The sequence below is a fragment of the Melanotaenia boesemani genome, chromosome 9 (assembly GCF_017639745.1).
Source record: "Melanotaenia boesemani isolate fMelBoe1 chromosome 9, fMelBoe1.pri, whole genome shotgun sequence".
NCBI classification, from domain to species: Eukaryota; Metazoa; Chordata; class Actinopteri; order Atheriniformes; family Melanotaeniidae; genus Melanotaenia; species Melanotaenia boesemani.
Window position 1 is genome coordinate 35,458,324 of NC_055690.1, and position 22,647 is coordinate 35,480,970.

Sequence of the window (22,647 nt, forward strand, 5' to 3'; positions counted from 1 at the left end):
ACCCTGCATGTCGGCCGCCATCGTTGTTCTAAAACAGGAAATGGCTGCTGGAACCAAAACGAACCACTGGAAGAACTCCGCCCTGTGGAGTTACCAGCTGATACCAGCCCTACATCCTACACAACGCCGTACCTCTTCATCAGATACATGCCGAACCGTATGCAGCTATAAATCTAGCTGTAGGCATGAACCTTAACGGTACCGCCAACCCACCCCATACCGTTAATAAGAGAGACACACCGGCTCAGACGCAGCTGATCAAACAAAGTCAGGTGCTGAGGAACCAGAGCATTATGGTGAACATTTGGTGTTGGGAAGGTGCTACTCTGGTAAGCCCAGTGAGCTGGGCTACATGAGACACTTTAGCTGCGTCAGCTTCACGAGAACGTTCACATCTGAAACGCTCTCCCAGTTTCTGTTTCACGTTGATGCACCAAGAAAACCAGAGATATGATGGTTGTTTTACAGTTAAAATGTTAATTAGTTGGTTAAATATGAGAAATTCTTCATCTTCATCTTCAGCAGTTGTACACACACATAGCTTCAGAACTTTGTAGATAAGTAAGACAAAACTTTATTGTCAATGTTGTCAAACGCTGCATCAAGTAGAACGGTTCCCTCCTTCAGGAGCAGTTCAGAAGCTCCTCTACATGATCCATCTTCTTTTCTTTCGGTCCGTTTTCTTCTTTGTTTCCAGTCAAACTGATTTTTTCTGGTTATCAGAGAAATAACAGCAGGGAGGTTTCAGGAATCAGCCAATCACAGCCTGCGCACCTCCCTCCCTCTCTCCTCCTCCTGGTTTCTATTCTGTCATTCATCTGGCCTTATCTTGGGCGTTCTCTCTATTTTCTGCCTCCTTCTTTTCTATGGTTATAATCAACAGATCGGCTGCAGCATTTTATGGTGTGTGTGTTTGTCACAGCAGAAACATTGTTCAGAGCTACATTTTATCACCACAAGCCATACAACTTCCTGAACACACACTGTTTCTGTGTGTGCATGTCGTGCATGCAACATCCAGGGTTTCGTTCACACACTCGGTGTTTGTGTGCAGATCTGTGAGAAATGTAACTCTGGTATGTTTCTAGGTGTGTGTGTGAATGCTAACTATGGAAAGCAATATAAAAGCAGAGCAACTAAACAGCATGGTTTCTGTGTGTAATTACACCTCATTACTGCGCCGGTTCTGCTGGGCCTCTTTCTGCTCGGGTGACAGGAAGTCACAGCTCGCAGAGAAACTCACGGCGCTGGAAGAAATCTGCTCACAGAGGCTCGGAAAGTCTGCAGCTTCAGGAGAAAATCACCGATCATCCAGCTGTTTACCAGCTCTCCAACTCCTCCTTCACCAAGCTGGGACATGAACACAGCCTTTGAAAACCTTCTTTTGGGTGCGGTCCATTTCCAGAGCCACAAAGGTCTGGAGGTCCATACCAGACCAGGAACCAGATCCAAAAACTGTGCATGTTTTATTATGAACCCATAAAACTGCACTAGCTGTCCTGGGTTCTGACATGGAGCAGTTATAGAGATGGCTTTGGGCTTGGTAAGCCAGGTTCAGCCTTTAATGATGATGATGATGTCATTGTTCTTTGATCCTCTAAAGTTCTTTAAATTATACATTAAATGTTTTAGATAATTAACCGTATCTTGTCTTTTCATTTCACTAATGAATAAACTTTAAAAGTGACCATGTGACTGTCTTAACATGGTTAAGTCTGACCACTTAATTAATAACTACACAGTTAATTAGTTAGTTCTACTGAGTTAGGTGGAAGTGAACCACACTAACCTCACTACTAACTACTGAGCTAAATAAAGTCCATCAGTAGAGTTAATTTAATTTCATGACATAATTATTTAATTAATGGTAACTGCAGTTAGACTTGCTGTGTTGCGGCTCGTTGCAATAATAACGTCTTTATTTATCTCAGAAACAATGAAGCTACAGTTACCAGATTTTAATATATTTTAATATTAATTTATTACATGACATGAGCAGCATGAGTGGAATTTACCTGGAGGAACGATGTTTTTGGAGTCCTGTTTCGACCTGTCTGAGATCCTTCAAGATGAAAATAAGCTGGACAATTAACCCGGTCCACAGCAGGCTAGTTTTCCATCCCCGGTTACCACGGTAACCCAGCTGGGCAGTTATCCTGGTCCGGATCAGACTGGTTCCCCAGCACCGGTTACCGCGGTAACCCAGCTGGGCAGTTATCCTGTTACGGACGTAACTGGTTATCTAGCAATGGTTACTACGGTAACCTGGTTGGACAATTATCTTGGTCGGGATCAGACTGGTTCCCCAGCACTGGTTGCCACGGTAACCCAACTGGGTCTTATTTAAGCCAATGGAACTCTAGTCTTGATGAGCCACACTTATTGAAATAAGTGAGACTTTCCTTTTTCTTTTCCCAGCAATCTTTCTGATGAAGACGACACAGACTGGACTCCTACAAAGAATCTAGACCAGGGCTACTCCATTTGGTCTTATGAGGACTGCAGTCCTACAGGTTTTCAACATATTCCTGCTTCAACACACCTGCGTTACATTAAATAGATCCAACAGCTCATCAAGTTCTGCACAATGATTCATTTATTTGAGTCAGGTGTGTTGGAGCAGGGATACATGGAAAACCTGCTGGATTGTGGCCCTCGTGGGACTGAACAGAGTAGCCCTGCACTAGACCATGTAGACAGGAACAGCTGGTCCTGGTTTGTTTCCACCAAATTCCTACTTCCAGGAGCAGAAACTATGCAGGATTTGTCATGAAGGGTCTTAATCATAACTGATTTCACCATCAATACACCAGGATGTTCTAGACTTCCAAGAGTTTCCATGTTTTCATCTGGTTGTGTAGAAGCTGGTCTGAAGCAGCAGATGGTTCAGATCTCTGACTGGTTTTTGTCTGATTCAAACATTAAATCTTTCTTGGATAACGTAGAAGGATCTATGGCATCACATAGCTGCTAGCGGCGGGTAAGATGTGATGCCGCGTAAATAAAGAGCCAGGGTCACTGATACTGATGCTTTTTATTAGGGCTGTCAAAATTAACCCGCTAACGCAAAAAGAGTCATCGGAGTAATTCATGGATTCATTATTTTAACAAATAAGTTATTATTCGAACATAAAAATCTGAATTTGGCATTATGTTGTAGAGAGAAGAACCAAATCCTCCAAGATTCTGATAGTTTTCAAGCCTTATATCAAAGTTTCAGTGTTATCACACATCTATCAGTCTTGATAAGAGCGCTGCATTGATTCACCAACACTAGAACTCACATCTAAACTTGGTCTCTGAGCTTAAAAGGTCATGAGTGAATACAGACAACTCATTCCCACGTGGTGATGATTACCTGCGTTACTGGGCGATCTCTGGCTGCCACGCCGTGACCCCTCAGGCATGTTGTGGTGATGTCACAGGAAGTAGAAACCTGAGAAAATGAAGAGAAAAGCTTTGTTAGCTTCCTCCGTCCTTGCTAGCAACATCTCAGGCCTGAAGAGGGGAAGACCCTCACACAGAGGAGAGGAAGAGGAGCTGTGTGCACATATGTGATGTTTGGCTGGAGGACAAGAGCGTGGCGTCTTCATGTTACCGAGTGTGTGCATGTGTTTGTGCATGTGTCGACTGGAGCGTAACAGCCGCTGATACAGAAACACGAGTTGACCCAGTTCGGCAGTCGTAGAGCAACAACTGTTTCTGCAGCTGTCGGCTGGAAAACTGCAGGATGTGGGTCCAACGTGGGGGCTCAGGGGGAGCCAGGACTCTGATCGTCAGTAATACAAAGCAGGTCTCCAGAGTGGTGGTTGAATCTTTTTATTAGTGATAAAATGTCTTTTAATTTGGAACTGAAGATGTCAGAGAAATCAGCTCCAACCTGATGTGACTGAACAGACGTTCTGGTTGTATTCATTTTCTTAAATACAGAAAGTTACAGAATAATTAACCACTGATGGGATGAAGCTTCTGTCTATAAACTCGAGAGAATTTCAACCTTTTAAACGAGACACAGCCGTGTAAAGAAGAGGTTAGGATTGACTGGGTCGACCTTTGCGTTGCATCCAGAGGCTGATGGCTCCAGCAGATTGAATGAAAATCAGCTTTGAGATAAAATAAATCCAACTCTGACCTTAGTGCAGGTAGAATGATTTCAGGGACTCAACAACAGGACTGAAGAAAGATGTTTCTCAGTGTGGAACAATGAGAGAATCTATCAGCTGGAATAAAAATGTTTCCATTTACACAGAATTATATGAAGATAACAGCTGTTCTTAAAAACAACTTGTGTTTGGATAGAAATGCCTGGTTCGCCTGGAGAATATATCTAAAAATAAGTCATCCTCCTTCAAAATGTTGCACCAACACAGTAGGTCACTACGGTTACCCATGAGGGACAAACCAAACTTTGTCTACGGCTGAACGAGGGGAAGGCAAAGTAGGTCCTCAAAAGTTTAGATGTTTCTAAAACTCGATTCTCAGGAACTAATTAGTTCCAAAATTTGGTTTCTAGTTAGGTATTAATTAGCACGAGTATCGATACTTAAAGGCATCTGGTTCACCGAAAAGACCAGCTGATTGGACATTACTGTCAATCTAAGCTCTCTGATTGGTGGAAAGTCTGACAGGAAGTGGCTTCATCATCATGTCCAGGTCTAAATAGAGGTCTCTTAGCAACATAGTAGTGATGGTGATGTTTTTATGGTGAAATGTGATAAATAATGCTGTTATCATGGATCATTGTGGATTTACCAGATAGAGTCTCTGAATAAAACTACATTTAGTGGCTGGATTGTAAACCTCCTGGACGGGATAGAAATGTCTGGAAAACGTCTGTAGATCAGCTAAAGGGTAAAATATCCATCACATTTACCCCACAGAGCTACACGCCACCGCTCCTGGTAGAGCAGATCAGGGATCTGGTGGAGTTCTAAGGGTTAATAAGGCAGAGTTGGTTGTGCAAATACAGCATAAATTACGACTCCAGTGGGACTCAAACCCACAACCTTTGAATCCCTTCCCATTTGCTAGAAGTCCAATGCGCTATCTGTTGTGCCACAGAGCCCCTTGATAGCTACATCATAGTAAAAATCCTACTTCATTTGAAGGCACCACCTGCAGACGTGTGTTACATGACCACAAGGAAGAAGTTTCCTGGCATCCTGCCTCATGACTTCCATTCAATGGAAGACTTTTAATGGATAATTTCATATCTGATGATGATGAAGATTATAACCAGCAACTCATTGGAAGGTTGCGTAATCAAATTCAGCGCTGAGCTAATTCTTTGGGCACCCATGATTTACAAGTTCTTTCCATAATTACAAACCCTCAGTGGTCTCACAGCAGGTCCAGTGGGGCGTCCCAGGGGCTATGTTCAAGTACCATCAGTACAGACGAGGAGCCGTTACTTCCTGGTCCAGGTCTGCTTGCTGACCTCACAAACATGATCTCCATGTTTGTGAGGTCAGGCCATCCCAGATTCAACAAACTCACTCATCACAGTCAGAAAAGCTCACATAAGTCAGATTTTTCTGTTTTTTTTTTTTTTTTTTTTTAGTTAATCTATGACAGTGATTCCCAACCCTGGTCCTCAAGGCACACTAATCTGCAGGTCTTAGATGTCTCCCTGCTGCTACACACCTGATTCACATTAAATGGATCTCTGAGTTCTGTATAAGTCTGCTAATGAGCCATGGATTTGAATCAGGTGTGTCATTTCAGAGAGACATCTAAGACCTGCAGGATAGTGTGCCTTGAGGACCAGGGTTGGGGATCACTGATCTATGACACTGACCCAAGTTTTCCCAGCTCTGAAAGGCTGACGTACACTCTGAAAGTCCACGTTGACCAGCCTCGGCCCGTGTTTCAGCTTTTTAATCATTATTAGAGCCTGGATGTCTGCAGGAAATGGAAGTCCTAGGAGGTGATGGAAACATGACTGCATGTGTGTGTTTAACCTCACTGTAACTTCACATTTGGTTAACCACAAGGTTGGACCAGGTCCAGGACTCCTCGCTGCCTCTGCATGGATGTTGTGTCAGGGTCAGTTTCTCTCTGAAGGATAAGAGGAGCAAACACAGTTTCTTCTGGAATCCAGAGCATTCCCTGGGTTCAGGTTTGCTCTGCATTCCCCGGTGGTTTCCTTCTTCTAGCTGTTCAACACAAAGACTTCTTATTAAAAATTTCTTCAGAGGACTTGACTCCACAGTCTTTCCAAGAAGTCCGCAATAACAATCATTCACACGCTTATTTGAGGATTTCTGTACAAAGAAACAGAAACTTGGACCTCAGTGTGAGTTCTCGTCACTCTGCTGGTCCTTGATAAACCAGCAGGTCCAGTAATGCTTGGATTTGTGGAACTGGAACTTTAGTTTGTGCTGGACAGGGTTCAGGTTCTGGATTCAGTTTTACAAATTTCAAAACAACACGTAACAAGGAAGGAAAACGTCCATCAGGACCAGAACCAGGGAAGAAAACCTCCATCAGAACCAGAACCAGGAAGGAAAACCTACATCAGGACCAGAACCAGGGAGGAAAACCTCCATCGGAACCAGAACCCGGGAAGAAAACCTCCATCAGAACCAGAACCAGGAAGGAAAACCTACATCAGGACCAGAACCAGGAAGGAAAACCTCCATCGGAACCAGAACCAGGAAGGAAAACTTCCATTAGGACCAGAACCAGGAAGGAAAACCTACATCAGGACCAGAACCAGGGAGGAAAACCTCCATCGGAACCAGAACCAGGAAGGAAAACTTCCATCAGGACCAGAACCAGGAAGGAAAACTTCCACCAGGACCAGAACCAGGAAGGAAAACCTACATCAGGACCAGAACCAGGAAGGAAAACTTCCATCAGGACCAGAACCAGGAAGGAAAACCTACATCAGGACCAGAACCAGGGAGGAAAACCTCCATCAGAACCAGAACCAGGAAGGAAAACCTCCATCAGAACCAGAACCAGGAAGGAAAACCTACATCAGGACCAGAACCAGGGAGGAAAACCTCCATCAGAACCAGAACCAAGAAGGAAAACCTACATCAGGACCAGAACCAGGGAGGAAAACCTCCATCAGAACCAGAACCAGGAAGGAAAACCTCCATCAGAACCAGAACCAGGAAGGAAAACCTACATCAGAACCAGAACCAGGGAGGAAAACCTCCATCAGAACCAGAACCAGGGAGGAAAACCTCCATCAGAACCAGAACCAGGAAGGAAAACCTACATCAGGACCAGAACCAGGAAGGAAAACCTGTATAAGACCTAGTATAAATTACATATGTATTATTTTCCATTAACGGCACATTTACGTTGGTATTAACACATTTTTGTGCATTAATGTTTGTTTCCCATTTAAATAAAATTAAACTTTAATTTTCAGTATTTATGTTATTTCATTGTGGAACTTTTCTCCCTCCACGACTACGTAGTACTCCAGAATAAATCTGATTATGGTCTGGAATAACGTAGACCGGCGTTTTACAAATGTTTAATTTCAGAAGAGGATATGGACCTGTCAGATCAGATTATTACAGTAATCTGATTACTTCCAGGGAATTTTGATAATGATGTGAACTGGATCATGTGACCAACTAGTTTCACCAACTAGAACTGGAGAAACCTCTCAGATGAGAGAAGAAGAAGAAGAAGAAGAAGAAAGAAAGGAGGAAGTTCTGTGGTGATTCATGTTGGAAAGAGATGATTTTTATCCCCAAAAGGAGGTTAAGTCCCTAAAAAGTGAGCGTGGACTCAGATTTATGTTTCTGTAGCAGAAACTAACACACAGACAGGTCCTTACTGTGTGTGTGTGCATGTGTGTGTTTTGGCGCACCTCATCATCACCTAACAAGGTATTTCCAGGTGCATCCGCTTCAAACACACCTCATCAAACACACCAGAGGCAGCAGACCAACACACTTTCAGCACTGTGTGTGTGTGTGTGTGTGCATGTGTCTTATTGATGCTATATCTAGTTGCCACGACGACTGGACCTATTAGCAGCATTAAATTAAACATGGCCGCCGGCAGGCTGCTCTGCTGAGGACAGGTGGGCTCCTCGGTCCGATCAGATGTTTAAACTTGGGTTTGCAGTGGCAGCAGAACTTCCAGGTATGACCTCATGAGTAAAACAACGGATTCGCTGTGTGTGAAGGGAAAAAACAGAATGCCTGTTGCTCTTTGACAGTTTCCTTCTGCTGCCGACGATGTGGACGTTCAACATGTAAAGCGTCTGTTCGATGGGCGTCCTGAGTACAGGACGTCCAGCATGCCGGGCGTCCTGAGGACAGGACGTCCAGCATGCCGGGCGTCCTGAGGACAGGACGTCCGGCATGCTGGGCGTATCGATACTTCGACTCCTTCCAGTCAAACATAGGATCAATACTACTGTAAAAATGGTGATGCTACTTTGTTAATACAAAACATGCTGTTTGTTTCAATTCTGTAAGTTTTGGGGAATAAAATTACAGGTGAAACCAGCCATGCTGTTTTCCTGTGTCACATGACCATGGTAGCCAATCAGATCTCAAGATGATGATGGTGTGTTTTAATAATTTATTGGTTTAATGTTAAGAAAGTTAATTAAATTTATATTCACTTATATTCTAATTAATAATTATTTTTATCTTTAATTATTCAGTGATTTTTTAATCATATAAGCATTTCTTTGGTATTTATGTTTTTTTTTTTTTTTTTTTTGTATTTCATATTTTCCTAATAAAAAAGGATGTTAATGCATACTTTACAATCATGTGATTTTCCTTTTAGATGCAAAAAGAATGTGTCATTATCGATAAAAAAAGATGCTATCGTCCATCCGTCCATCCAGGAGGCATCCTGACCAGATGCCCGAGCCACCTCATCCATGTGGAGGAGCAGCGGCTCTACTCTGAGCCCCTCCCGGATCACCGAGCTTCTCTAAGGGAGAGCCCGGCCACCCTGTGGAGAAAACTCATTTCAGCTGCTATCGTATCGAAAGGAAACATGTTGGTATCGTCTCTTTCTTAGTGATGTGACCACTAGTAGTTCAGACTGACGGCCTCAAGGAGGGAAAATCTTCTCCCATCATCTCTAAATCCACAGGATTATTATCTGAGGTTGCTTCAGTTGATTCAGCATCAATATGAGACCTAAAACTGAGAATAATCTGAATGAGCAGCTTTTTCTGAGCTACATCAGCAGGAAAGATGGAAACTAGAAGTACAACTCCAGAGCTGAAGACCAACGTACCTGACGACAATTCTCCTGAAAACACAAAAGCATGTTGAACAACTTGCAGCCGTTTTAGGGACGTTTAGCTTGGACAGGTGTAACCGCTCCACTGCTGACAGCAGAAGAAGAAGGGCTGAGCGGCAGACCAGCAACATGGACACAGATCTGCGGTGAATCTAAACCTGCTGGTGAACGTCACACTCGCTGCTTTTCTCAGCTCAAACACAGGATGGAAAAGCAAAATGCAGTAAATAGAGATTGATGACAGTAATTATAGAGAATAATCTGAATTATTAGTTCTGCAATGAGCCCATCGGCCTGCATGCCTAAAAATACCAGAACCAGAACACAGCCTGGGAACCGCAGTGTGTGTTCCCCTGCTTCCGATGCAGATGTGACGTCCCTCTTCCTGGATTTCAGCCCTCGGCGATGCCTTCCAGGTTGTTCACACATTTTAAAATCAGGCTAACTGATTGGCCTTCATTTCAGCCTCTGTAAAACATCAGATATGCAGTTAAACGCTGGACAACCAGACGCTGGTGCAGACGTGTGGTCTGAACAAAAGTCCTGATCCAGTCCTGATTATTTTTTTCCTGGAAAACAGGAAAATTGCAGGGAAAACCGTAAACAGTCCAGTTCTTAAGGTGAATATTTGGTCTGAGCAGTTTTATTCTTCAACCCAGTCTGAACCCTCTGAGACAAACCTCCTCAAACCTTTTGCTGTAGCAAAGGCCTCTGCTTGGATTCTAGTCCTTCATCTGGCCCAGGCATGTACAGACCGACAGATCCCTCAGACTGACGCCAATGTTTAGTTATCAGTTCTAGTTTATCTCCAATGCTGCCTCGTTTTCTTTAAAATTTTCTTTAAAATTATTAACTGTCGCCTGGTGATGGACTGGTGACCTGTCCAGGTGTACCTGCCAAACGCTGGGTTAGGCTCCAGTTGCCTCGTAACCCTTGATGGACAAGGCGGCTTAGATAACGGATGGATCAATAACTGTCTTAAATAGTAGCTAAGACCTGAACTAGTTCCCAACAACCCTCAACATAGTCTCCAGGAATAGTTCCCCAGGACCCTTAAAGGACTTTCCAATGCTCTTCTTTGGATGTTTCTACTTTGGTCCCTCCATCAGACTCGTTGAGGTCCGCGTTCTGGGTAGGATCCATACCTCCATCAGACCTGTTTCCACTGATCTTCAGTCCAGTTCTTGGGTCATGTGACCTACCCCAGCCTCTTCTTCCTGTTTCTCTTCCTTAGGAACGGCTTCTTGACAGCCTTGTTTCCATGGAGACCATCTCTGATGAGGCTTTGACCAACAGTAGATGGATCAGCTGAAAGTCCAGATGCATCTCTCAAGTCCTGGTTCAGGTCTGCTGGATTTCAGATCCTCATCTGCTGTAGATGGTATTTTTTGTGCTCGTGGAGGCTCTGCTGTGTAACAGGCAGCTCATTGGACTTCTAATCTTTAATCTTTAATTGTAGAAGACATTCAAAGTGTGTGGGTTCGAATCCCTTCCTTCTAACACACAATCAACAACTAGTCACATAACAGGTGAGTATCAACAGGAAGCTGGTCATCTTATTACAATGAACTGTAAGGAGATCAGAGTGAAGGAGCTACGAGGACGATTCGCTGGTGTATCTAAAGCCTGGTACACATAACGCCTTTTGGGCTGTTTTTGTCCTGATTTTGCCTCTTCCCGACCTCGGACGGCAAACGTCTGATCATCGTGAGATTTCCCTGTCCAATCATCATATGGTCTGTGGTTACGAGCCGATTTGTCCCGATAATCCGCTCCGAAGCGGATTGTAGGCGACAATCAGGAACATTGAACATGTTTAATATTATAATGCTGATTTCTGAGGAACGCCGACGACTTGTGTATTGTGACTGTGTGGATGGTGACGTGACACGGAATGTAGCCAATCAGAGAGCGAGCTGGCTGGGGAACCAGGAAGTAAATAAAGTCCGTGTTCACGCCGTGTCCAGTCTGTTATTATTTTCAGTTCTGGCCACCATCATTCCCTTGTCCTGTATGTCCTCTTCTATGCTGTGTGTTGTGTTTGCCGGTTGTTGCTATGTCTCTTCTTTCTTCATGTGTGTGTTGTTCTGCAATACATTTTCGGAGCACACCACACACAGCACGATCAAAACAGATTTTTTTTATCTTAACGTGTGAGGTCTCGACCAGATAAAAAAATCGTTAAGTGAGTACCAGGCTTAAGACTGGAAATCCTAATAAATCACAAAGAAGTCGCTGAAGTCCGACTGCTCTGCTTAAATCTTAAAAAGGAGGGACTAGGACACAAGAAGAGGAGGCAAGGAGATGACTCAAGGGGAGGATAAGTAAAGACTCGCCGACAGTCTTTGTGGCACAAAGCATGGCGCGTCGGACTTCTAGGAATGTTGGAAGGAATTGGAGTGAGAGCTGTAAGTTAGGTTGATCGTGTTGTATGTACTTAACCTCATTACAACAGCGTGGTTAGCGTGTTCAGGAGAGGACAGGATAGCAGGAGTCCTGAAGGGTGGTGGGCTGAACAACGCTCAGATAGTGCTGGGCTGTGTGACTGCAGTTATACATCACTGCATCGCTTTAATTACTGGACATTTTACCAGGCCGGGCCACCTGTCCAGGTGTACTCTGCCTCTCCAGCCCCCCTACGATCCTGTACCGAGTACTTAAATAGTAAGTATTTATCTGAGATGGATTTTATAGCAGATTTTGGAGAAACTTTTTTGTCTAATAATGAGGGTAGTAAATTATAAATCTGACTGATGCATCAAAATAAATTTTATAAGTATATTTATTTCATTTAAGACGTTCCTCATATGGAAAATGAAAGTCACATTATGTGATGAAATCGGCATTAAAATGGTTAAAGAAATTAGAATAATTTCATATTTCTGTTATAATTAGAAACCTAAGATGAAAAAGTGAATAAATAACTTTAATTTCAGCAGTTGCTGTGAGAGGACATTTTAGTCCTCTAAGGACCTGAAAGGGTGTGAAATTAAACGACCTCTATGAGTTAAACCGGAGCGCATCAAGTTTCATCCCAGTGAGTTAAACCAAGGATCTGCCCATCCCAACATCTCTAAATAAACCTTATTGATTGATCACACACCCAGAGTCAACATGAGAGATCCATTCACACACACGACATGGCTCATAACGGAGGCGATGCAGCACACACACAGCTACTGAACGTTTACATCCACTGTCACTGTCTGTGCAGCCGGGACCGCTGAATGTATGCAGGACCCTCCCAGGACGGCGTTAACAAATAGCTCTGTAACACAACAGGACTCTGAGTGTGTGTGTGTGTGTGTCTGTTTCCACTTCAAGCTGCCGTTGGGTGGTTTATGTCTTTAGATGTCAACCAGTTCAGATCCCGACGCTCCCACTTGGATCAAGGGCAGAAATGTTGATCAGCTTATTGATCTGCTTCTAATTGATTCTTGATCCTTTTTATTGTTATTATTATTATTATTATTATCTGAGCTCAGTTCACGTCTTCATCAGCCCAGACAATTTAACTCTCTCATGCATCGTGTCCACCAGGCTGTTTTCTACCATAGGCAGGGGTGAGGATGGAAAATATGACCAAACTAGCCACAAACAAATAAACATATCATTACATGTAGTATAAATATATACAGTGTAATTACCAAGTTTGCCTCAGTGATTAACAGGACAAGGTAATCTAAAAAAATTCTATTATCATATATTTTATTATATATATATATATATATATATAAAGAGAGAGAGAGAGAGAGAGAGAGCGATATATGAATATATCAAGTTATTATTTTATAAATATTTTAAAGACTAGATAAAAAATAAACTAATTGAAAATCCAAATAGGGTTAGAATTAAAGAAAAAATCCTTTACGTGTCTGTAGAAGTTAAACACTAAATGTGAAGAAAGTGTGGCTGTTTTTTATCATCCGTGCATCAGAGGGTCAGAATCATATGATCCAGGACTTTTCCTGGACTGGAAGCATCAGTCTGATCTGAACCTGGGAAGTTAATGCTGTGAAATTGAGTGAAAACGAGGAGCTACGGGGTTAAAAAGTGACGCTACAGACGCTGGAGAGTCTGGATACAAGAAGACCAGAATCAGGACTTTCACTCATCCAGACGACAGCGGGAGGAAGGAGGACGGAGGATCCTTATCTGTCCAGGAAGACGCATCAAACCCAGACATGAACAGCTCTCTGACAACCCTCCCTCCTCCTGTTTCTGGGTATGTGTGTGTGTTTCATGAACACATTTCCATCATGGCGGTATGTAGGCCAGGGCTCCGTGTGTGGCCCCTCTGAGTTTCTGTCCCTCCAGAAACGGGACTGGACTTGAAGACAATGCAGACACACTGCTGTCCTGCTGCTTCCTTTGTTCTGGTGGCGTCAAGCAGCTCCTTCAACACACAATGTGGAGCCCTGACGGTTGGTCAGGTCCAGCTCCGACCGGCTCACAGCGGCCACCCTCACCAGCCCACAAGCAGACCTTTACCACGGTCCAGGACTCTGGGTCAGGAGATGGAGACGCCTGGCTGCGGGTGGCGCTGTAGCTGTGGCGCATTGAACAGGTGACTGTACCCCCAGGTGAGGCTGGCCAGCATCGTGGCTGCGTCGCCTTCCTGCAGGAGGAAATTCCTGCATCGTTTCTCCATCATTTACAGCCACAAACAAACATAAAAACAACGATTTGCAGATTTTCTATTTTTTCTATTTATTTATTTATAAATGAGTTTTATCTATATTTATGTTGGTTTGATTGAGTTGTGTGTTTATTTTGTTTGTTATTTATTTAGTATTTGGTATTTAATTCCACACATTAATGGGAATTTATTCATGTGTTCACTGTAATATTTAATTTATTTATTTAAATTATTTATTTAATATTTAAATGTAATTAGATTTTATGATCAAAATATATTTATTAACTTTTCGTTTAGTTTTACCTGTATTTTACATTTTTACTGGTAGAAGTTTTTTTATTTTCTTATTTTTTTTTTATTTTTTTTTTTGTCTATTTTTATGAAACTGAGACGTTTCACCATGTGATGAAAATATGAGCTGATAGTAAATCTGATGGAAATAGTTGGAACAGGAGCAACAAAAGGCTGAAAAAGTACCTGGTACAAAAAATGGACGGCGTGTTCTGCAGACTAAAGAGGAGAGGGAGCATCCAGCTTGTTATCAGTGGACAGGTGAAAAGCTGCATCTCTGATGGGATGGGGCTGCATTAGTGCCTATGGCGTGAGCAGCTTCCACATCTGTGAAGCTCCATCAATGCTGAAAAGTACATGGAGGTTTTAGAGCAACATCTGCTCCCATCCAGACAACGTCTCTTTCAGGGAAGACCTTGCAGATTTCAGCAAGACGATGCTAAATTTTTTAATTGGACTCACTTCATGCTTGTCCAGAAACCTCCACCACACCACGAGGTTCTTAACAGCGCTGCAGTGAAACCGGCCCGGAGGGAAATGTAACGCTGGAACGAAGACGGCGTGACCTTTGACCCCACAGATAAACCTGGATGTCTCGTCTGCTGTTTGTTTGGAGTTCAGGTTGTTCCAGTTCTGCTCTGTGGAGGAACCAGTGAACTCCATGACCCGATTACACACAAAACCTGCTCACGAAGATAAACTGATGGAGTCAGAATAAAGACGTCATCACACCGAGTCACAGCTCCATCCGTCCATCTGTCCATCCATCCATCCATCCATCTGTCCGTCCATCCATCCATCCGTCCATCCATCCATCCATCCATCCGTCCGTCCATCCATCCATCCGTCCATCCATCCGTTCATCTGTCCATCCATCCATCCATCCATCCGTCCGTCCATCCATCCATCTGTCCATCCATCCGTCTGTCCATCCATCCATCCGTCCATCCATCCATCCGTCCATCCATCCGTCTGTCCATCCATCCATCCGTCCATCCATCCATCCGTCCATCCATCCGTCTGTCCATCCATCCATCCGTCCATCCATCCGTCTGTCCATCCATCCATCCGTCCATCCATCCGTCCGTCCGTCCATCCATCCGTCCATCTGTCCATCCATCCATCCGTCCATCCATCCGTTCATCTGTCCATCCATCCATCCATCCATCCGTCCGTCCATCCATCCATCTGTCCATCCATCTGTCTGTCCATCCATCCATCCGTCCATCCATCCATCCGTCCATCCATCCGTCTGTCCATCCATCCATCCGTCCATCCATCCGTCCGTCCGTCCATCCATCCGTCCATCTGTCCATCCATCCATCCATCCATCCGTCCATCCGTCCATCCATCCATCCGTCCATCCATCAGTTGCTTTCAGGATCAGAAGTGAAAATAGATTTAAGGTCTATTCTACTGCGTTCTATTTCTTTGGGTTCTACTGTGCTGTGTTGGATTGTGGGAAGCGGCGGCGTCTCGGTGGGCAGCTGGAGCATCAGGATGAGACTCCATCAATGTCTCATCAGACTGTAAAACTGCACGTGCTCAGTATGTGGAAATTCCCCTTTTCAGTGACTAACATCACACACACGACGCACTGAGGTGTGTGTGTGAGTAATTAGTGGTAAGAGACAGAGACGACGGGTTTTTCTAGGAAGGCTGGAATCAGTGATTCATGATGGGTGACACACAAACACACACACCTGAGGATTGTTTCCCTGCCTTATTATTTTTTTCCCGGATGAGGGAATCCGGCTTTTCTCTGACTGCAGAAACCCTCTGGATCTGTTACCGACTCCTGACGTGGGACCGGATCAGGGAGGTGCTAGTCATTTGGCGTTTTGATGGTGGTGATGATGATGGTGGAGGCTGTCAGAGAGCCTCGCTCTCTGTGGATGAGATTGCATATTTTTGGGGTCAGTTACTCTCCAGAACGCCGTCCTCAGTCCCTGACATGAGCAGTTCTTTCCTCTGGTCCAGCAGACACCTTTTATACGGAGCCCACATGGTGACAATAATAGAAAATATTCACCTACAGCCACACGTTAGTTATGTGTGGAAAGTAATCACAAAACTGTGGCCACAAGATAATGGATGAGATTCTTTAAAACTATAACACATGTGTTACATGGATAATTTGGATTTAATTACATATTAATTAAATGTCTGGATAAATTAAAATATCACTGAGCTTAACGGATTTACCCAAGGAAACAATACAAAACAACAAATGGAGGCGGGACACCAGGTACGCCAGGTACTCCACCACTTTACTGTTCCGCAACTACTAAAAGTCCAACAAAACCAGGGAGCAGTCCATTTGCTCTACGGTAACCCTGAAGGGACAAAAGTCTGGTAGAATAACCCTAAAATACTGGTAAACCAGATGGTTTGTTACAGTCATATTATGATATCTGGTGGGATAAAACACAGAGTCAAAATTAGTGACAGAAACTTAATTTAGATGTTCAAGGTTTTAAAACAACATGTAGATATCAGGCAGCTAGCTTAATTATCTCGTTCCCGCAGGTCAGTAATTTGTGTACACGCTGTACTTCAGTTTTATTTATACAGCACATTTCATGTACAGGACAATTCAAAATGCAGTACATAAATACATAAATGTGTTACAGGTGGCACAAAGAAAGAATTAAAAGTTATAAAAGTCAGCAACAAATAGCAAAAATCACAATAAAATTACAAAAAAATTATAAATTACATTAAAATGATTAAAAGTGACATAAGTTAAAACACAAGTGGTTGTTGTGATGCATGTTGTTGCTGTCTTGGCTATTTTTAGGAACTCCTGATGATTGTCTGCTTAGATGAAGTTTCTGTTGTGTTTCTGTACGGGTGTAGCAGCTGCTTTTCTGCTGTTAGGTTGGACTGAAGCTCGTCGCTTCTATCTACTGGATCTTTGTCTCCTCTTCCCGTTTTCCACTTTCCTTTTTACTTCTGTTGTCCTTGTTTGTCCTGACTGTCCCCACAGTCAGGTCCAGCAAATTCCATAATTCACAATAAATAAATAAGGTAAAAATGATAAATAAATAAATCAGATTATCAAGAGGAGCCTTATACCATATTTGTTCAGCACAGCAGCCAGACCATGATTCTGCCGCCACTGTGCTGGGCAGGACAAGTTTAAACAGAATAAAATAGTCAAAACTGGCCAATTATAGCCCAGGGAGGGTTAGCAAATGACCCACTGTGTCACCTTTTAAAGGGGACATGATTCTGGTGGGACTCAAACCCTGAACTGTTTAAACCTTCTGGTCTGCGTTCAGTCCAGTTTCCACGTCTGTGTTTTACACATATTTACTGCATGTATGTGTGTGTTTACTGTGTTGTGTACGTGTTGTTGTGTTGTTTACGGCTCTGAGGCCAGAAACACTGCGGTATACATCCGTCGCCTGAGCCTCACACACACACACACACACACACACACACTGCATCACACAGTCTCTGTCTAACCTCAGAAGATGCTAAATTGTCCTTATAATTATTATAAACAGCAAAAGATTGGTAACCCAGGAAACTATCCTCCCACATCCCATAATTACCCTGCATTGAAACTGCTTCCAAATAGTTGAGATGGTTGGGGTGCGTTTGATTTCTGTTTGCCGCGGGAATCAATGGCTCCTTGTGTCTGGAGCTCAGAGCTGGAAACCTGAAGTTTCCCAGTTTAGTCCTGTTCTCTGTGTCTGTTCCAGGCTTACATCAAACATGTAAACATGTCATCGTTGTGTTCAGATGACATCAGCGTGTTCTGGACGTTCTTTAATATTGAACAGAATTCTTTTCAAGCGTGTCCTCTAACCCGTTCATGCAGCTATTCGACTGTCGCTGTTTTCTAGTATGTTCATGAGTGAGGATGGTCTTTGTAAATTTGCAGCTTCAGTGAGAGTCAGTAAGTTATCCAATATACTGTCACTCACTGTAGCAAAATAAACGTGTGTGTTTGTGTGTGTGTGTATGTACATACATAGATTATAATTACAAAATTTGTTGTAGCAATGAACATGAAAAGAACATATTACATATATATTTCTAGAATATTCATATTATTGATATAAGAAAGCAGAATTTTATAAAAAAAAAATATATCAAAATAAAGCTAAATATAACCTTTACTGTATATGTCTGTAGTTATAACATACAGCAAAAAAGGAAAATTCTATTAAAAAGGGACGTAAACTCAACCTTTGCACGACTTGTATTTTGTTGAACCTCCAACTCATCCAAACCTGCTTTAGATCGGCATCATTCTTGTTCCCACTTTCACAAACACAAACTTTTTGGTGACAGCAAGCAAAAGTTTCTCTAAGCATCCAGCTAATCAGGCCTGAGAGTTAGCCTCTGATGGGACTCACACCCACAACCGGACTTGTTCCCTCCTTGTTTACCTACAAGTCCCATGCCTCAAAGTTCATGTTTAATTATTGATTAGAACGAGACTTTACGCTCAAGCTTGTTCTCACTTTTAGAAACATAATCTGTGTGTAATAACAGCAGGCAACATCTTCTTATGCGACCTGAAAGTCTGACTCTGACTCTGGTGGGCCTCGAACCCACAACCTTTGAATTGCTTCCCACAAGGTTTCCTAGAAGTCCAATGCGCTGTCCATTGCGCCACAGAGCCTCTGACACAGCAGCAGAAACAAGTGAGATACTTTTCACAGCAAAAGACACTACGCTATCTGTTGGGTAAACGTCAGATGTCCAAGGGTCAGTAAATGCAGCACGTAATGTTCTTCTATATGTTGTTCTAAACCATCTCTACCATGTTTTAAATCATAATGCAGAATTCAAGTATCATCATCTCACCAACCGTCTCCATGGTGATAACTTCTGTCCTGAAAGCAGCAGATGGGACGACTGAAGTTAAACAGCCGACGTTGGTGAAGAAACTCTGATAAAACTGATGATCTGGATAAAAACAGCTTTTTCCTTTTATCATTGAAGTGTGATAAAAGTCCTACAGCAGCATCTCCCAAAGTAAACACCTGCTGGTAAAATACATCATTGGCTGTGTTACTAGTTTTTCTTCACTTTTTTACATCAGATGATTATTATTATATTATTATATTGTATTAATCAATATACTATGGGAAGGTTTCCACACAAAAATATAAATAAAAATATAAAAAAATAAAGTTGTTCCTTTCTTTAAATCAAAGTGGTTTGGACAGATTTGATCAGGTATGTGGTGACCTTCCTTCAAATCATACTGGAGAAAAGTTGGGCCTCCTCACCAGACTACGTTCACAGCACATGTTCCAGTTAACTTATCTAGATTAGCCATTTCGGAACAGAAAACCCAAGATTACGTTTAGTCTAAATTAACATAGCTAAACCAGTAAATCAAGTTTTGGAAACCCCCCCGGTTCTCAGTTTCATAAACATGAACTGTTTGGTTGCATAAGGCGGTATATTTTCGTTTTGTCTAAAGGCTCATTTATGCTCGATGACGGACAGTTTCATTCCTCTCCTGTACGGTTACAGGCGTACTTTTGTCCATTTTCAGGGAGCTTAGCTATCATTGCATGATCCAGAAGACAGAACAATACCACAGGTGCTGAGCAGAATAGCTGACATGTGACCAGGGAAAAAACCAGAGAACCAGAAGAAGAGGATCAGAAATTGAACAAAAAAGCAGAAGAAGAATAAAGATGGGCACAACTGTAGAAACTGTACAAGCTTTTGAAAAAAGACTAAGTGCTATTGTTCAGGGCGTGATGGGCAAACTTTACTGTCTGAAACTGATGTCGGCTTGCAGGAGGGAACTCAGAACCCCGTGCTGCCCCCTAGTGGAGAACCAGGAAGTATGAGGACGCATGAAGCTGATGTCGCTATTTACGCACATAAGGGAGCATAAACTTTCCTTATGGACCTTATTTGAGCTGAACGCTTAACTCCGGTGGGACTTGAACCCACAACCTTTGAATTTCTTTCACTTCATTCACCTAGAAGTCCAACGCGCTGTCCATTGCGCCACAGAGCCGCTGATGTGTGGTCACTTTTAACCAGAGAACTATTGATTATTGCCTCCAATGGAACATAAAACATTTGCATCACTTCTCTTTGGTTAAATTAAAACTAAATCTACCCACATCTCAGTTTCAGACTCGCACTGTTCAGGTACAACAAATAATTTTCTCTCTTTTACTGTCAGAAACCAGCGTATCCGCACTGAACAGCGAACCCACAACCTTTGAATCTCTTCCATCATGTTGACCTAGAAGTCCAACGCGACTGATGTCAGGATTTTATTTTACACCTTTTCTTATCAAATACCAACTTGGTGGATCCTAAAATCCAATTTACCCTTTAAAGGTCCCATATTATGCAAAATTCACTTTTTAATGGTTTTGGAACAGTCATACTGGTCCCCCCGCATGTGTAGGAGACCCGTAAGTGTGAAACTCTTTCAGGCGCTCTCTCTCCCCCCTGCTCCACCTCTAGGGAAGTAAGCGCTGAAATGAGCTTGTTTGAAAGCGTGTACGTTATGACGTCATAAGGGACAATAACCACTCCCCACAGAGCGATGGACCCGTCTACCGGCTCTCAAAGCCCGCCCTCTAAAAATCACCTAGCGCCCAGTGTTTTTCCCTCTTCGGCAACCCTCGTTAGCGGACATGGCTAAGCGACAGAAGCACTGTTCTGTTTGTGGCTGCATAAATGAACACGAAAACGTTTTTTTACTTCCATCCACTGAACCCACGAGGACTGAGTGGATTAATTTTATTTTTGGAGGAAATGTACCCGGAAAACTTCCAAAGGTTTTGCATGTCTGTGGCCAGCATTTCAAAGAGGACTGTTTCCACAACATGGGTGCATGGAAAGCAGGCTTCGCCAACCGTTTGAAGCTGAAGCCAGGTTCAATACCAACTGTCCGTGACACAGCTGGAGAGGTAAGAGCTGGCAGTTATTTTATCGTTTCGGCCTTATTAGTCTGATAGCTTGAAAATATATTAACCTGTCAATCACCTCATGACGGGCGATGCGATGGGCGGAGCCAACAGCTGAGCTGCTCCACCAGGGTTCCGCCCACCATAAACGGCACATTTCTGAAGCTGCTAAAAAGAGGGAGGTGAAGAGAAGCCGCTGCACTCAAACTGAGGGTCGATTTGTCCATACCATGGCGGAAATATTTCATTTAGATATTAATGAATGGTCTCAGATTGGGAATAAAGTGTATAATATGGGACCTTTAAATCAGAGGGATGAACTAGGGCTGGGCGATTAATCGATAAAATCTATAAATCGAATTTTCCATTTCTGGAGATTAATTTTTTGAAAATCAGGATTTTTTTCCATAGTTAGTTAGCAGCAGACTTAGCCCTCCCTCCACACCAGAACGGTGTTTGTCTGACAGATTTTCAGTAAAGTGACCCGTCACTCACGCCTGGGATTTAGCTGTGCGTATAACTGCAGTGAGAAATGCTGCTCTCTATGAGATGCAGAAATCAACTTAACCCACAAACACTAGTTAAGAGACAACCTTCATCAGGGGAATTATTCCTGCAGTGGATCCTGTATGATAAGGATCCAGATGGAAAGAGATCACGGATGCATTGTGTCACATATTTCTATGTAAGATATGAAGTCGTTTATATGGTGGAAGAGCTACGACATTATATGCTTTATTTTTGCTGGCATTCATCTATATAAACAAATGAATTTTTTTAAGAAGTTTATTTATGTTTTGTAAAAGAAAAGGAAAAAAAAATCGATTAAAATTGGAAATCGGACTTATTCATAAAAAATCGGAGATTTTATTTTTAGGCCATATCGCCCAGCCCTAGGATGAAGTAACAAAGTACAAACACTTTGTTAACTTACTTAAGTAGAAATTTGGTGAATTTATACTTTACTGGAGTTATTATTTTTAGCTGACTGCTCGTTATATTTTAATATAATTATCTGTCATTTTTAGTTCCTGCATTTTAAAAATACCTCATTAACTCGCTCAACTCAGCTTGTCATTGTTACAAGAAAACAAACACACACAAAAAAAAACATATCCTGATAAATCGTGATCGAGTGAGAAAGAGAAACGTCAGAAGTCAATACGCTGCTTCAACACACAGAACTATGAGAAGTCGGGCTGAACAGTTCAGACTGACAGTAATGTGTTATTAGAGAAACTGATGCTCGGAGGACTTCAGCTGGGATCTACCTGCCAACACACAAGCTTGTTTGGGCTTTTCTTGGGCTGTAATTCAAGCATTTCATTGGCTGACGACCAGAGTTATGATTCCCAACGAATCAACCAAGAAGCTGACCAGATGTCCAGGAGAACCTGAATGCACCACAACATGATCCAACATGATCCTTTCTAGATTTCCAGGAAAACAGGAAATATTTTCCGTGATTTACTGAAACATGAGAGATCACAAAAGAAATGGAGCTTGAAAATGAACATTTGCTCTCAGCAGCTTCAGGTTGTAACAGGCATGCAGATAAACCAGGACATCTAG

General features: G+C 42.7%; 1 protein-coding gene and 2 non-coding genes across 5 annotated transcripts in view; all 3 read right to left on the bottom strand.

Annotated features, from left to right (window-relative positions):
• Positions 1-22,647, bottom strand: part of plekhg2 (pleckstrin homology domain containing, family G (with RhoGef domain) member 2) — a 123,833-nt gene that overhangs the window by 98,901 nt on the left and 2,285 nt on the right. For all 3 annotated transcript variants that reach the window (XM_041995184.1, XM_041995182.1, XM_041995181.1), the window contains exon 2: positions 3,359-3,436. In XM_041995184.1, the coding sequence (XP_041851118.1) occupies positions 3,359-3,436 (78 nt within the window). The remainder of the gene's footprint in view (positions 1-3,358; positions 3,437-22,647) is intronic.
• Positions 18,715-18,806, bottom strand: trnar-ucu. The gene is given in 2 exon segments: positions 18,715-18,750; positions 18,770-18,806. It is a non-coding gene; the product is annotated as a tRNA-Arg (tRNA).
• On the bottom strand, positions 20,077-20,168 carry trnar-ucu. The gene is given in 2 exon segments: positions 20,077-20,112; positions 20,132-20,168. It is a non-coding gene; the product is annotated as a tRNA-Arg (tRNA).